Below are 17,398 nucleotides of genomic sequence, written 5' to 3' on the forward strand. Positions count from 1 at the left end.
GTCCCTGCTCCCTCATTACCGGTCCCCAGTGCAGAGTCCCGGTGCTTCCCCCAGGACTGAGTCCTGTCCCCTCTATCACACAGTCCCTGCTCCCTCATTACAGGTCCCCAGTGCAGAGTCCCGGTGCTTCCACCAGGACTGAGTCCTGTCCCCTCTATCACACAGTCCCTGCTCCCTCATTACCGGTCCCCAGTGCAGAGTCCCGGTGCTTCCTCCAGGACTGAGTCCTGTCCCCTCTATCACACAGTCCCTGCTCCCTCATTACCGGTCCCCAGTGCAGAGTGCCGGTGCTTCCCCCAGGACTGAGTCCTGTCCCCTCTATCACACAGTCCCTGCTCCCTCATTACCGGTCCCCAGTGCAGAGTGCCGGTGCTTCCCCCAGGACTGAGTCCTGTCCCCTCTATCACACAGTCCCTGCTCCCTCATTACCGGTCCCCAGTGCAGAGTGCCGGTGCTTCCCCCAGGACTGAGTCCTGTCCCCTCTATAACACAGTCCCTGCTCCCTCATTACAGGTCCCCAGTGCAGAGTCCCGATGCTTCCCCCAGGACTGAGTCCTGTCCCCTCTATCACACAGTTCCTGCTCCCTCATTACTGGTCCCCAGTGCAGAGTTCCGGTGCTTCCACCAGGACTGAGTCCTGTCCCCTCTATCACACAGTCCCTGCTCCCTCATTACCGGTCCCCAGTGCAGAGTCCCGGTGCTTCCCCCAGGACTGAGTCCTGTCCCCTCTATCACACAGTCCCTGCTCCCTCATTACAGGTCCCCAGTGCAGAGTCCCGGTGCTTCCCCCAGGACTGAGTCCTGTCCCCTCTATCACACAGTCCCTGCTCCCTCATTACCGGTCCCCTTGCAGAGTCCCGGTGCTTCCTCCAGGACTGAGTCCTGTCCCCTCTATCACACAGTCCCTGCTCCCTCATTACCGGTCCCCAGTGCAGAGTGCCGATGCTTCCCTCAGGACTGAGTCCTGTCCCCTCTATCACACAGTCCCTGCTCCCTCATTACCGGTCCCCAGTGCAGAGTGCCGATGCTTCCCCCAGGACTGAGTCCTGTCCCCTCTATCACACAGTCCCTGCTCCCTCATTAGCGGTCCCCAGTGCAGAGTGCCGGTGCTTCCCCCAGGACTGAGTCCTGTCCCCTCTATCACACAGTCCCTGCTCCCTCATTACAGGTCCCCAGTGCAGAGTCCCGATGCTTCCCCCAGGACTGAGTCCTGTCCCCTCTATCACACAGTCCCTGCTCCCTCATTACCGGTCCCCAGTGCAAAATCCCGGTGCTTCCCCCAGGACTGAGTCCTGTCCCCTCTATCACACAGTCCCTGCTCCCTCATTACCGGTCCCCAGTGCAGAGTACCGGTGCTTCCTCCAGGACTGAGTCCTGTCCCCTCTATCACACAGTCCCTGCTCCCTCATTACCGGTCCCCAGTGCAGCGTGCCGGTGCTTACCCCAGGACTGAGTCCTGTCCCCTCTATCACACAGTCCCTGCTCCCTCATTACCGGTCCCCAGTGCAGAGTCCCGGTGCTTCCTCCAGGACTGAGTCCTGTCCCCTCTATCACACAGTCCCTGCTCCCTCATTACCGGTCCCCAGTGCAGAGTGCCGGTGCTTCCCCCAGGACTGAGTCCTGTCCCCTCTATCACACAGTCCCTGCTCCCTCATTACCGGTCCCCAGTGCAGAGTGCCGGTGCTTCCCCCAGGACTGAGTCCTGTCCCCTCTATAACACAGTCCCTGCTCCCTCATTACAGGTCCCCAGTGCAGAGTCCCGATGCTTCCCCCAGGACTGAGTCCTGTCCCCTCTATCACACAGTTCCTGCTCCCTCATTACTGGTCCCCAGTGCAGAGTTCCGGTGCTTCCACCAGGACTGAGTCCTGTCCCCTCTATCACACAGTCCCTGCTCCCTCATTACCGGTCCCCAGTGCAGAGTCCCGGTGCTTCCCCCAGGACTGAGTCCTGTCCCCTCTATCACACAGTCCCTGCTCCCTCATTACAGGTCCCCAGTGCAGAGTCCCGGTGCTTCCCCCAGGACTGAGTCCTGTCCCCTCTATCACACAGTCCCTGCTCCCTCATTACCGGTCCCCAGTGCAGAGTGCCGATGCTTCCCTCAGGACTGAGTCCTGTCCCCTCTATCACACAGTCCCTGCTCCCTCATTACCGGTCCCCAGTGCAGAGTGCCGGTGCTTCCCCCAGGACTGAGTCCTGTCCCCTCTATCACACAGTCCCTGCTCCCTCATTACCGGTCCCCAGTGCAGAGTGCCGGTGCTTCCCCCAGGACTGAGTCCTGTCCCCTCTATCACACAGTCCCTGCTCCCTCATTACAGGTCCCCAGTGCAGAGTCCCGATGCTTCCCCCAGGACTGAGTCCTGTCCCCTCTATCACACAGTCCCTGCTCCCTCATTACCGGTCCCCAGTGAAAAATCCCGGTGCTTCCCCCAGGACTGAGTCCTGTCCCCTCTATCACACAGTCCCTGCTCCCTCATTACCGGTCCCCAGTGCAGAGTACCGGTGCTTCCTCCAGGACTGAGTCCTGTCCCCTCTATCACACAGAAGTCCCTGCTCCCTCATTACCGGTCCCCAGTGCAGCGTGCCGGTGCTTACCCCAGGACTGAGTCCTGTCCCCTCTATCACACAGTCCCTGCTCCCTCATTACCGGTCCCCAGTGTAGAGTCCCGATGCTTCCCCCAGGACTGAGTCCTGTCCCCTCTATCACACAGTCCCTGCTCCCTCATTACCGGTCCCCAGTGCAGAGTGCTGGTGCTTACCCCAGGACTGAGTCCTGTCCCCTCTATCACACAGTCCCTGCTCCCTCATTACCGGTCCCCAGTGTAGAGTCCCGATGCTTCCCCCAGGACTGAGTCCTGTCCCCTCTATCACACAGTCCCTGCTCCCTCATTACCGGTCCCCAGTGCAGAGTGCCGGTGCTTCCCCCAGGACTGAGTCCTGTCCCCTCTATCACACAGTCCCTGCTCCCTCATTACCGGTCCCCAGTGTAGACTTCTCAGCTTCAGCTCTTACCTGTGGCCGCTTCCTACACAGAAAACCCTTCACTTCCCACAAGCCCCATCCTGCTCCTCCCCCCATGTGACTGATCACATGACTGTGACATCATCACAGGTCCTGGAAGCAGAACTGCAAAGGTTCCCAGAATAGAAAGAGGGATAAACCCTGCTCAGCTCCGGGAAATGTCTCTTCCCCCTACCGCCCCCAGCCACAGACATTTACCATTTCTCTCTCCCCCGGCAGGAGGAGATGTCGGAGGGGGCATGAGGGCAGTGAGGGGCATTCAACAGACGCCTGAGACTGCAGGGCAGAGACCCAAATCCGGGGCTGTCCTCTGTATCCAGGACTGTCCGCTGTATCCGGGGCTGTCTGCTGTATCCAGGGCTGTCCCTTTATCCGGGGCCGTCCACTGTATCCGGGACTGTCTGCTGTATCCGGCACGGTTGGGACCTCTGGATTATTTGTGATCATTCACAGTCGGAGCAGATAGAACTTTTAGTACTCCGTGTGTTGTCCTTGTGACATGGCTGCTTTTATGTTTCCAATAAAAGCTATATTTTAATGAAGATCCGCTGGATACCTGGTGCTCTCTCTTTTTCCTTGCTCTATATTCCACAAAAATGCTTTCCTTCAATTTGCTTCTGACAGTCCCTGAAACTTGTTACACAGGTACTTAAAAGTCTCTCCTTCTTACAGTAGAGCTTTCACAAACTGCTTCATCAGTCCAAGCTTAATGTGGAGTAGTGGCTTGAGAACTTGTGGGATCAACTAAACTTTCCGCAACTATGTTCTTGAGCACAGGTTGCAAAGATGTTCTTGTTGGCCAACTTTTTTGGCTCTAGTGAGGAGTCCTATCCCAGCTGTCTCAATCACACAAAAATAATGGGTACTTAGTGTATCTTCCTTGCTGCCCAAGGAGCAAAGAAAGAACTTTCAGATCACCAGATATTGACCATCCTTGATGCTTGTAGTTAAGTTTTTTGCTGAGCTGTGTAGTTGGTAAGCAAAACCTCAGACTCCGACTCCCTCACATAGTAGTGTACAAAATAACAGCAGTCCAATATAACTAACCAGATTAAATCATTGTTTTTGGTATAAATCATCTTACCACATGTCAAACAAACAATTTACCAGTTGGTGCAGTAGATTCTAAGAAAACCAACAGACTCAGCATTCATGATCTGCATGTTTTTGAGTCTGTGTATTTGAATAATTAATTGAAAGGGGGTGTATTCAAAATAATAGCAGTGTGGAGTTCAATTAGTGAGATCAATCATTCTGTGAAGAAACAGGTGTGAATCAGGTGGCCTTTATTTAAGCATGAAGCCATCACATGTTGTACATGCATTTCTCCCTGAAAGCCTGAGAAATATGGGTCGTTCCGAGACATTGTTCAGAAAAACAGCGTACTTGGATTAAAAAGTTGATTGGAGAGAGTAAAATCTATTAAGAAGTGCAGCCAATGATAGGCTGTTCAGCTAAAATGAACTCCAATGCTTTAAAATGGAAAGCAAAACCAGAGAGACATGAAAGAAAACGGAAGACTACCATTCAAATGGATCGAAGAATAGCCAGAATGACAAAGGCTTAGCCAGTGATCAGCTCCAGGATGATCAAAGACAGTCTCAAGTTACCTGTGAATACCATGACAGTTATGTGTGAAGCTAATCTCTTAGCAAGAAGCCCCCACAAAGTCCTATTGTGAAAAAAGACATGTATTGAAGTAGATACAATTTGACTAAGAACACGTCAACTGGCCTAAAGAGAAATGGAGAAATATTTTGTGGACTGATGAAAGTAAAATTGTTCTTTTTGGGTCCAAGGGCCACAGACAGTTCGTCAGATGATCCCCAAACTCTGCATTCAAGCCACAGGACACTCTGAAGATAGTGAAGCGTGGTGGTGCAAGCATCATGTTATGGGCATGTTTCTCTTACTATGGTGCTGGACCTATTCACCGCATACCAGGCATCATGGACCAGTTTGCATATATTAAAATACTTGAAGAGGTCATGTTGCGTTAAGTTGAAGAGGATATGCCCTTGAAATGTGTGTTTCAACAAGACAACGACCCTAAACACACCAGTAAACAAGCAAAGTCTTGGTTCCAGTCCAACAAAATTGAGGTTATGGCGTGGCCAGCCCAATCTCCGGACTTTGATCTAAAAGAACACTTGTGGGGTGACATCAAAAATGCAATTTCTTAGGCAAAGCCAACAAATGGGAAAAAATTGTTGGATGTAGTCAAAGCATCCTGGGCGGGAATAACAGCTGAAAGGTGCCAGAAGTTGGTTGACTCTATGCAACATACAGTGGGGAAAAAAGTATTTAGTCAGCCACCAATTGTGAAAGTTCTCCCACTTAAGATGAGAGAAGCCTGTAATTGACATCATAGGTAGACCTAAACTATGAGAGACAAAATGAGAAAACAAATCCTGAAAATCACATTGTCTGATTTGGAAAGAAGTTTTTTTTCAAATTTTGGTGGAAAATAAGTATTTGGTCACCTACAAATGAGCAAGATTTCTGGCTCTCACAGACCTGTAACTTCTTTTTAAGGGGCTACTCTGTCCTGCACTCATTACCTATAGTACTGGCACCTGTTTGAACTTGTTATCAGTATAAAAGACACCTGTCCGCAACCTCAAACACTCACATTCCAAACTCCACTATGGTGAACACCAAAGAGCTGTCGAAGGACACCAGAAACAAAATTGTAGCCCTGCACCAGGCTGGGAAGACTGAATCTGCAATAGGCAAGCAGCTTGGTGTGAAGAAATCAACTGTGGGAGCAATAATTAGAAAATGGAAGACATACAAGACCACTGATAATCTCCCTTGATCTGGGGCTCCACACAAGATCTCACCCCGTGGGGGTCAAAATGATCAAGAACGGTAAGCAAAAATCCCAGAACCACACAGGGGGACCTAGTGAATGACCTGCAAAGAGCTGGGACCAACGTTACACAGGCTACCATCAGTAACACACTACGCCGCCAGGGACTAACGGTACCTAATGGCAGTCTGGCTAGCACAAGGAGGGCTGTACGGCCCTCCAATGAAATGCCTCCCTACACCTTTACTGACCCACTGCCAAATTGGTCATGCTGGAGGATGTTGCAGGCAGCAGAACATTCTCCACAGCGCCTCAAGACTGTCACATGTGCTCAGTGTGAACCTGCTCTCATGCATGAAGAGCACAGGGTGCCAGTGTCGAATCTGCCAATCTTGTTGTTCTCTGGTAAACGCCAATCGCCCTGCATGGTGTTGGGCTGTAACCACGGTACCCACTTCACGACGTCGGGCCCTCAAGAGTCTGTTTCTGACAGATTGAGCAAACATGTGGATGTTAGTGGCCTGCTAGAGGTCATTCGTCATTTTCTAGGGTTCTGGCACTGCTCATCCTTGCACAAAGGAGGAGGTAGCGCTCTTGCTGTTGGGTTGTTGCCCTCCTACGGCCCCCTCCATGACTCCTGGTGTACTGGCCTGTCTCCTGGTATCTGCTCTAGACACTCTGCTGACAGACACACCTACCCATCTTGCCACAGCTCGCATTGATGTGTCATCCTGGATGAGCTGCACTACCTGAGCAACTTCTGTGGGTTGTACTGTAGACACCACCACATGCTACTGAACCTCTATGGGTGGAATCAATGATAAAATGCAAAAGTAACAAAAACAACAGCCAAAATGATGAGAACAGAAAAATGGTCTGTTGTCACCACCTGCAGAACCACTCCTTTATAGGGAGTGTCTTGCTCATTGCCTATTATTTCTACCAGTTGTCTGTCCCATTTGCACAACAGCAGGAGAAATTGATCCACAATCAGTGTTGCTTCATAACTGGACAGGTAGATTTCACAGAAGTGTTACTGACTTGGAGTTACATTGTGTTGCTTAAGTGTTCCCCCTTTATTTTTTTTGAGCAGTGTATAAGCATAAGTACGGGCACGAATAAAGCCCAAAACCCAGAGTATATTTAACTATAATGAATCTTTATTAGGAACTAGAGATCAGTGAGCACTAAAATGCTCAGATGCTCGTTACTCGGACCGAGCAATTACTAATGCTCGGGTGCTTGCTTCGACTATAATGTAAGTCTATGGGAAATCCGAGCATTTTTCCGGCAGACCCTACAGTGGATGGGGAAAAATGCTGAATGGAAGGAGAACAGCATAGGGAAGACCCTTGGATGCATCTCTGACTCCCAGAACTCTGCCTAGAACAACGGTGTCACACTTTAACTCCACTTAAAGGACTTACAATAAAACATTCAAAATCGGCAAGAAATTGCAAATGTACAGGAAAAAAAGTTAATTATTTTTTACCGTATAATGACTTGTATACAAGGCAAAATTTAAAAGGAATTTAACAAAAAATTATAATTTAAGTAAACGAAAAAATAATTTAATTTTTATTAAAAAAAATAGGACATTTCAGTGTAATATATGAAAGAAGCAAGAACTAACAAAAATTAGGGACTCAGATACACCCTGTTTTAGACACAAAGGAGGGTCTCATACACATTCTGTTCAAATTGACATGTAGTGGTACTCCTAGACTCATAAAGGCTATGCTCTAAGTGCAAATTCTGCCACAAATTACAAGCAGGGTCATCCATTAAAGGCACCAACTGTAGTGCCTCATTCAAATACAGTGAACAAAGTATGGTTGTGGTAGTCCTACACTCAAAGGCCTTGAACAAAGTGCAAAGCCAGGACAAAAAATTATAAGTAGGGTCATCCATAAACCCTAAAAGGAAACAATTGGCGGGCCTCATTCAAGTATAGAGCATTAAAAACACTATGTGCTGCTATCATCTGGTGGTGTGTAAAAGTCAGGTCTAAGCCATGCTTTCTTCATGGTTATCAGAGTGAGTCTGTCAGCACTTTCTGTTGACAGGCAAAAGCGCATGTCTGTTATGAACCCCCTGTGGCATTAAAAATCCACTCCGACAAGCGGCAGGGCAGCACAACACCTCCAAGGCATAGAGGGACAGCTCATTCCAGGTGAAAAGATTCACATCAGACAACACTAGGAGCAGGGGGCAAGCTTTCTTGCCCAACCAAGCTGGAGAGGTGAGGGAAACATAAAGCAGGGGTACACTGTCAAAGGCCTGGGCCAGTTTCATGACACCCTCCCAGCGTCCATGCCCTAATGACCAGGTATTTTTGACAAGGAAGGGAAAGTTTTAAAAGATGGTCAAGAAATACCTGGCCGACGAAACCAGGGTACTCCCTAATTCCTCTGCAACCTTCAGCGATTGGGTTCAAGGGGATATTTGAACAGTTCAATAATAAATGAATATAGTTCAAAACACAAAAGGTATCAGTTTTAAAAGCTCATGTATAGTAATGATTGGTAAGAAGTTGGTTTGGGTTATCTTACACCTCTCTGATCCACATGAGCTAATATCAGGTGTTGTGAGACTCTACTGTAAATGATCAGGTCAGCTGTCAAGACAACTCTGCTTCTTAACTGGTCTCATCCAGTGATGTACTGCCAATGTCAGCAGACCACGTGGCCAATATGGAGCCTGTGAGTCAGGGGTTGGAACGGGGGCCCAGTGCTAAACAGCGTCTCAGTTCCCATGGTATCTGCATCCTGAGGACATAAATAGAAGTTGCACACAATGGAGGAACAGGGACCGATCAACTCGTTGCTCCACCATTCACCAAGTGTGTCTCAGTTCTGCTGATGCAGATACAGATACAATCATCAGGCCTTCTGCATGGAGCCTAAGTCCTCACTCAGTACAGCCTGGAGCAGCACATCAAAGGAACAAGGCTGTGTTTGTTTTTTTTCATTATTATTGTGTCTGTGCATTTTCTGCAAGGAGGAGTGGAACACTAATTTGTATTGGGGAGCACCATGGAGGCCACATACTGTGTTGGGAAGCACGGTGGGCCAATTATACTGTATTGAAGAGCCCAGTGGTGGTCTCATAATCATTTGGGGGACACAGTGGGAGTATCATACTGTATTGGGTAAATGATAATGGCCTCTTACTGTATAGGAGGCACTGTGGCAACCTCTTACTATAATGGGAGCACTCTGGGAGCATCATAATGTGTGTGAGGGGCACTGTGGGAGGTCACCATACTATGATGTAGAACTGATAGGTTAATCTTGTGTAGGGAAACATACATAGGGGGAATACAGTAAGGGTACATGTGTAGTAGGAACTGACTTGGGGGCATCATACTATGTGGAGGGCCATCATGGGGGTGTTATACTGCGTGCACACCACTAAGGACCATCACCACTTTTCTGCCTTTAAAAGTTGTGAATTAAATTTTTCATGACTATGTGAAATTATTTTGTTTGGGGGGGGGGTGTAGTTTGAAAGGGTTTCCAATTCAGACTTGATTTGAGACCCCATAATTGCCATGAAAGCAACTGGTCACATCAAATTATATAGTCACTCTAATAATTGGATGAGACAAGCAGGGTTTTGGATGATTACATAAACAACTGTCCTAATCATGTATAGCAGCATCTCTCCATTGTCAATGTCAAATAAAAAGGAAAAAATCATCACTGGAAAACCTTTTTACGGTGCAGTTATAGAAATGTAAAGTATATTATAAACATTGTTCATATATAAGTGTATATGTGTATAATTTGAATACTAATTAGTTTTCAATAAAAAGGTGGTCAATGATAGTTGTGTACATTTTAAATAATTATTTACTGCTCTAAAGTGTTTTCCCTTTCTTTTGGAGACTTTATTATGACTTGTATTTTTTCTTTTCCATTTTGCTAAAAAAATAATTAAAGAAATTGGCTAATTTTATGCGTTCGTTTTCTGATGTGTAACAGCATTTCTTTTCCGATTAAAACATTTCCCTCACTCAGAACAAGAAAATGGCTTTTCCTCTGTGTGCGTTCTACGATGTATAACAAGGTTTGAATTAGTATAGTAACTTTTCCCACATTCTGAACATGAAAACTGCTTCTCCCCTGTGTGAATTTTCTGATGCCTAATTAAAGTTGATTTTCGGTTAAAAAATTTCCCACATTTGGAACATGAAAACGCCTTGTTGTCTGTGTGACTTATCTGATGTTTATCAAGACTTGTTTTATCTATAAAACATTTCCCACATTCTGAACACGAAAAAGGCTTCTCTCCAGTGTGCATTTTCTGATGGCTAATAAGATGTGCTTTATGGGTAAAACATTTCACACATTCTGAACATGAAAAAGGCTTCTCCCCTGTGTGAATTTTCTGATGTCTAATAAGATGTGCTTTATTGAGGAAACATTTCCCACATTCTGAACATGAAAAAGGCTTCTCCCCTATGTGAATTTTCTGATGTCTAATAAGATATGCTTTATGGATAAAACATTTCCCACATTCTGAACATGAAAATGGTTTCTCCCCTGTGTGAATTCTCTGATGCCTATTTAAAATTGATTTTTGTTTAAAAAATTTCCCACATTCGGAGCATGAAAACTCCTTGTTATCTGTGTGACTTATCTGATGTTTATCAAGACTTCCTTTATCTATAAAACATTTCCCACATTCTGAACATGAAAAAGGCTTCTCTCCTGTGTGAATTTTCTGATGTCTAATAAGATGTGCTTCATGGATAAAACATTTCCCACATTCTGAACATGAAAAAGGCTTCTCTCCTGTGTGAATTTTCTGATGTCTAATAAGAAGTGCTTTATGGATAAAATATTTCCCACATTCTGAACATGCAAAAGGCTTCTCTCCTGTGTGAATTTTCTGATGTCTATTAAGAAGTGCTGTACGGATAAAACATTTCCCACATTCTGAACATGAAAAAGGCTTTTCTCCTGTGTGAATTCTCTGATGTATATTAAGAAATGATTTTTGGTTAAAAAGTTTCCCACATTCTGAACATGAATATGGCTTCTGCCCTGTGTGAACTATCTGATGCCTAATTAAAACTGATTTCTTTTTAAACAATTTCCCACACTCGGAGCATGAAAACGCCTTGTTGTCTGTGTGACTTATCTGATGTGAATCAAGACTTGTTTTATCTGTAAAACATTTCCCACATTCTGAACATGAAAAAGGCTTCTCTCCTGTGTGTCGTCGCAGATGTATAACAAGATTTGTTTTCCGAGTAAAACATTTCCCACATTCTGAACATGAATATGGTTTCTCCCCTGTGTGAGTTCTCTGATGTATTACAAGCTCTGACTTATAATGAAAACATTTCTCACATTCTGAACATGAAAATGGTTTCGCCCTTCTTCTGTGAGCTATTTCTTGTTCAACAGTCCTTCTGTAACTTTTGTTTTCCATATTTGTCTTCAATGAAGCAGAAAAAAGGACCTGTTGAAAAGTTTCAGATGACAGATTTTTACTGAGAAGGTCTTGAGGTATATCTGGTATAATGGCATGTTCTTCACAAGTATTTGGTGTGACACCAAAATTATTTGCTGGAAAATCTGAAAATATCAGCAATCCCTCTGAGTATCTGGTACAGTCATCTGCCAAGAATAAAAATGATTTATTATTTTCAGTAACAATGCACTGGCATTATATTACTATTTATATTATATATTTTATAGGATTTCCATGCAAACTGTAATACAATTCAATCATTGACAGACTAAAACAATAGACAACAAAAGAAAGACTAAGACTAATAGTGTTAGGCCACCAGGTTATGTCTTTAAAAATTTTCACTTCTCTATTATAGCCATCTTCTCTGTTCATATTTCCTTGTGTCTGTTATGAATCGTTTTTCCAGTTACATGTTCAGAGGAGACTCAAAAGGTATCTGCAATCTGTACGTTTTATTAGGTAATTTCTTCTCACACATTCTCTGACAGGTTCAAGCTTTCACACTGCGCTCTGTATCCCCGACAGGCATATGTCCCAAATTCCCAGCAAAACGGGGTCTGGACGTATACTGTGACGGGGACACAGAACGCAATATGAAAGCACCCTCGGGCCATGTTCACACGTTATGCTTTTGCAGCTTTTTTATGCAAATTTTAAGCTGCGCTTAAGCTGTTTACAAAAAGCAAGTTTGTTTTTTTGCTTAGTTTTTGCTGCGTTTTTGTCAAGGTACATTTGTGTCATGTGCATGTTGATAAAGTTTAATGCATAAAAAAAAAAATCTGATTCAACTTCATCAGGTTTTGGCACCAAAAATGCAGTAAAACCTGATACCTGCGTTTTTTGCAGCATTTTTGCACTACCCATTGCTTTCCAAGGGTGAAAAACGCTGAAAAAACGCTGAAAAAAAATGCTGAAAGACGTGACATGCTGCATTTTGCAAAAACGCAGCTCTTTGATAAAACAGTCTGGAAAAAAAACAAAAGGTGTGTGCATGAGATTTCTGAAAAGTCAGAATTTGCTGGTACCATGAAAAGCAGCTGAAAATTTGCATAAAAACCGCTGCAAAAATGCAACGTGTGACAGATACAGAGCAGAGCACATTGGAGCAGATTGATCACATACACATAAGCCACGATATCAGGACAAGCACTCTGCAGCTCACCAATTTGTCAGTGAGATTACGAAGAAATATCCCTATCGCTGCAAACAATTTGTCTGGAACAGACACTACTGGCTTGCGAAATTATTTGCTACCTCACAACCAGGAATTTCACAGTTTTTTTTTTTGAGGTTTTGTATCAGATCTTATAAAGAACATGCGGCTTTCTTTTTTTTGTGAAGCAAACAAGAAATAGAACAAAACTAGTAACTGTCCAGGGAAAGGGTGGAATCAGATGTATATTACATATATTATATTTATATATATATATATATATATATATATATATATATATATATATATATATATATATATATATATATATATATATATATATATATATATACACAGTTATATGAAAAAGTTTGGGCACCCCTATTAATCTTAAGCTTAATGTTTTATAAAAATTGGTGTTTTTGTAACAGCTATTTCAGTTTGATATATGTAATAACTGTTGGACACAGTAATGTTTCTGCCTTGAAATGAGGTTTATTGTACTAACAGAAAATGTGCAATCTGCATTTAAACAAAATTTGCCAAGTGCATAAGTATGGGCACCCTTATCATTTTCTTGTTTTAAATACTCCTACCTACTTTTTACTGACTTACTAAAGCACTTTTTTTGGTTTTGTAACCTCATTGAGCTTTAAACTTCATAGCCAGGTGTATGCAATCATGAGAAAAGCTACTTAAAGTGGCCACTTGCAAGTTGTTCTCCTGTTTGAATCTCCTCTGAAGAGTGGCATCATGGGCTCCTCAAAACAACTGTCAAATGATCTGAAAACAAAGGTTATTCAAAATAGTTGTTCAGGGGAAGGATACAAAAAGCTGTCTCAGAGATTTAACCTGTCAGTTTCCACTGTGAGGAACATAGTAAGGAAATGGAAGAACACAGGGACAGTTCTTGTTAAGGCCAGAAGTGGCAGGCCAAGAAAAACATCAGAAAGGCAGAGAAGAAGAATGGTGAGATCAGTCAAGGACAATCCTCAGACCACCTCCAGAGAGCTGCAGCATCAACTTGCTGCAGATGGTGTCACTGTGCATCGGTCAACTATACAACGCACTTTGCACAAGGAGAAGCTGTATGGGAGAGTGATGCAAAAGAAGCCGTTTCTGCAAGCACGCCACAAACAGAGTCGGCTGAGGTATGCAAAAGCACATTTGGAGAAGCCAATTTCTTTTTGGAAGAAGGTCCTGTGGATTGATGAAACCAAGATTGAGTTGTTTGGTCATACAAAAAGGTGTTATGCATGGCGGCAAAAAAACACAGCATTCCAAGAAAAACACTTGCTACCCACAGTAAAATTTGGTGGAGGTTCCATCATGCTTTGGGGCTGTGTGGCCAATGCCGGCACCGGGAATCTTGTTAAAGTTGAGGGACGCATGGATTCTACTCAGTATCAGCAGATTCTTGACGATAATGTTCAAGAATCAGTGATAAAGTTGAAGTTACGCAGGGGATGGATCTTTCAGCAAGACAATGATCCAAAACATCGCTCCAAATCTACTCAGGCATTCATGCAGAGGAACAATTACAATGTTCTGGAATGGCCATCCCAGTCCCCAGACCTGAATATCATTGAACATCTGTGGGATCATTTGAAGAGGGCTGTCCATGCTCGGCGACCATCAAACTTATCTGAACTGGAATTGTTTTGTAAAGAGGAATGGTCAAAAATACCTTAATCCAGGATCCAGGAACTCATTAAAAGCTACAGGAAGCGACTAGAGGCTGTTCTTTTTGCAAAAGGAGGATCTACTAAATATTAATGTCACTTTTCTGGTGAGGTGCCCATACTTATGCACCTGTCAAATTTTGTTTGAATGCAGATTGCACATTTTCTGTTAGTACAATAAACCTCATTTCAAGGCAGAAACATTACTGTGTCCAACAGTTATTACATATATCAAACTGAAATAGCTGTTGCAAAAACACCAATTTTTATAAAACATTAAGCTTAAGATTAATAGGGGTGCCCAAACTTTTTCATATAACTGTATATACACAGTACAGACCAAAAGTTTGGACACACCTTCTCATTTAAAGATTTTTCTGTATTTTCATGACTATGGAAATTGTACATTCACACTGAAGGCATCAAAACTATGAATTAACACATGTGGAATTATATACTTAACAAAAAAGTGTGAAACAACTGAAAATAGGTCTTATATTCTAGGTTCTTTAAAGTAGCCACCTTTTGCTTTGATGACTGCTTTGCACACTCTTGGCATTCTCTTGATGAGCTTCAAGAGGTAGTCACCAGAAATGGTTTTCACTTCACAGGTGTGCCCTGTCAGGTTTAATAAGTGGGATTTCTTGCCTTATAAATGGGGTTGGGACTATCAGTTGTGTTGTGCAGAAGACTGGTGGATACACAGCTGATAGTCCTACTGAATAGACTGTTAGCTGTTTTTTTCTTGCCATAATGCAAATTCTAAGTAAAGAAAAACAAGTGGCCATCATTACTTTAAGAAATGAAGGTCAGTCAGTCCGAAAAATTGGGAAAACTTTGAAAGTGTCCCCAAGTGCAGTTGCAAAAACCATCAAGCGCAACAAAGAAACTGGCTCACATGAGGACCGCCCCAGGAAAGGAAGACCAAGAGTCACCTCTGCTTCTGAGGATAAGTTTATCCGAGTCACCAGCCTCAGAAATCGCAGGTTAACAGCAGTTCAGATTAGAGACCAGGTCAATGCCAACAGAGTTAGCAGCAGACACATCTCTTCAACAACTGTTAAGAGGAGACTTTGTGCAGCAGGCCATCATGGTAAAATAGCTGCTAGGAAACCACTGCTAAGGACAGGCAACAAGCAGAAGAGCTTCAAGAGGTAGTCACCGGAAATGGTCTTCCAACAATCTTGAAGGAGTTCCCAGAGATGCTCAGCACTTGTTGGCCCTTTTGCCTTCACTCTGCGGTCCAGCTCACCCCAAACCATCTCGATTGGGTTCAGGTCTGGTGACTGTGGAGGCCAGGTCATCTGGCGTAGCACCCCATCACTCTCCTTCTTGGTCAAATAGCCCTTACACAGCCTGGAGGTGTGTTTGGGGTCATTGTCCTGTTGAAAAATAAATGATGGTCCAACTAAATGCAAACCGGATGGAATAGCATGCCGCTGCAAGATGCTGTGGTAACCATGCTGGTTCAATATGCCTTCAATTTTGAATAAATCCCCAACAGTGTCACCAGCAAAGCACCCCCACACCATCACACCTCCTCCTCCATGCTTCACGGTGGGAACCAGGCATGTAGAGTCCATCCGTTCACCTTTTCTGCGTCGCACAAAGACACGGTGGTTGGAACCAAAGATCTCAAATTTGGACTCATCAGACCAAAGCACAGATTTCCACTGGTCTAATGTCCATTCCTTGTGTTCTTTAGCCCAAACAAGTCTCTTCTGCTTGTTGCCTGTCCTTAGCAGTGGTTTCCTAGCAGCTATTTTACTACGAAGGCCAGCTGCACAAAGTCTCCTCTTAGCAGTTGTTGTACAGATGTGTCTGCTGCAAGAACTCGGTGTGGCATTGACCTGGTCTCTAATCTGAGCTGCTGTTAACCTGCGATTTCTGAGGCTGGTGACTCGGATAAACTTATCCTCAGAAGCAGAGGTGACTCTTGGTCTTCCTTTCCTGGGGCGGTCCTCATGTGAGCCAGTTTCTTTGTAGCGCTTGATGGTTTTTGCAACTGCACTTGGGGACACTTTCAAAGTTTGCCCAATTTTTCAGACTGACTGACCTTCATTTCTTAAAGTAATGATGGCCACTCGTTTTTCTTTACTTAGCGGCTTTTTTCTTGCCATAATACAAATTCTAACAGTCTATTCAGTAGGACTATCAGCTGTGTATCCACCTGACTTCTGCACAACACAACTGATGGTCCCAACCCCATTTATAAGGCAAGAAATCCCACTTATTAAACCTGACAGGACACACCTGTGAAGTGAAAACCATTTCCGGTGACTACCTCTTGAAGCTCATCAAGAGAATGCCAAGAATGTGCAAAGCAGTCATAAAAGCAAAAGGTGGCTACTTTGAAGAACCTAGAATATAAGACCTATTTTCAGTTGTTTCACACTTTTTTGTTAAGTATATAATTCCACATGTGTTAATTCATAGTTTTGATGCCTTCAGTGTGAATGTACAATTTCCATAGTCATGAAAATACAGAAAAATCTTTAAATGAGAAGGTGTGTCCAAACTTTTGATCTGTACTGTAGTAGGTAATGATGGTTCATGTGTTTATGAGGAGCTGTAGTTCCTAGTCTTTTCTTGCCTCTGTTTCTCCTGCAAAACCTTCACATTTCAAAACAACTCACCACCAGTACAGCCATGACCAAGGCCATCTCAACGCATGGGCCCAACGGGCTCTCGCCTGGGGGCCCCACAATCATAGGGGTCCCTACTAATCTGTGCATGTTAAAGCGTAACTAAACTTTCGGACAACTTTACATGTTTAGCTGAGCATTTTTCAGACTGGTAATCTAGTAGTGCGCTGCCTCCTTCACCCTTAAAAACAGCAAAATATAGCCTGAAAAATAAGAGATTTTTATCTCAGCTAACAGAGGTCAGATAAGATTGCAGCTTTAACCGTCCTCTGTTCCACAAGCAAACTCTGAAATGGTAACGTATTATGCAGGGGGGGCATCAGAGCAGAGAAAAAGGAGCAGTCCCCTCACTACTGAGCGTGCTAGAAGCCTAGAATATACGGGCTCCCCGTCTGCCACCAGGTGAATAACCCTTTCAGCAAAAATAAAACTTAAAGAGGTTGTCCACTACAATGTGTAGGAGGCAGATCGATTTAAACCTTGGAAATAAGGCTTTTGTCAAATACTTTGCGTTCTCAAATGTACATGTGAGCGTCGCCATCGCTGTCCGCTTATCCCCATCACGTGACCCCCGACTGCAACTGCCTCTGATGTCCGGTG

At 44.4% G+C, this 17,398-nt stretch overlaps 1 protein-coding gene across 1 annotated transcript in view; it reads right to left on the reverse strand.

Moving 5' to 3' along the window:
• Positions 1 to 9,285: 9,285 nt before the first annotated feature.
• The window catches only part of LOC141271972 (uncharacterized), a 243,559-nt gene continuing 235,446 nt past the window's right edge, over positions 9,286 to 17,398 (reverse strand). The window contains exon 16 of the mRNA XM_073682227.1: positions 9,286 to 11,461. Within this exon, the coding sequence (XP_073538328.1) occupies positions 9,846 to 11,461 (1,616 nt within the window). The 3' untranslated portion in view covers positions 9,286 to 9,845. The remainder of the gene's footprint in view (positions 11,462 to 17,398) is intronic.

This window comes from Phyllobates terribilis, unplaced genomic scaffold (assembly GCF_046119375.1).
Source record: "Phyllobates terribilis strain yellow unplaced genomic scaffold, ASM4611937v1 Scaffold_5__5_contigs__length_657084704, whole genome shotgun sequence".
Taxonomy (NCBI): Eukaryota; Metazoa; Chordata; class Amphibia; order Anura; family Dendrobatidae; genus Phyllobates; species Phyllobates terribilis.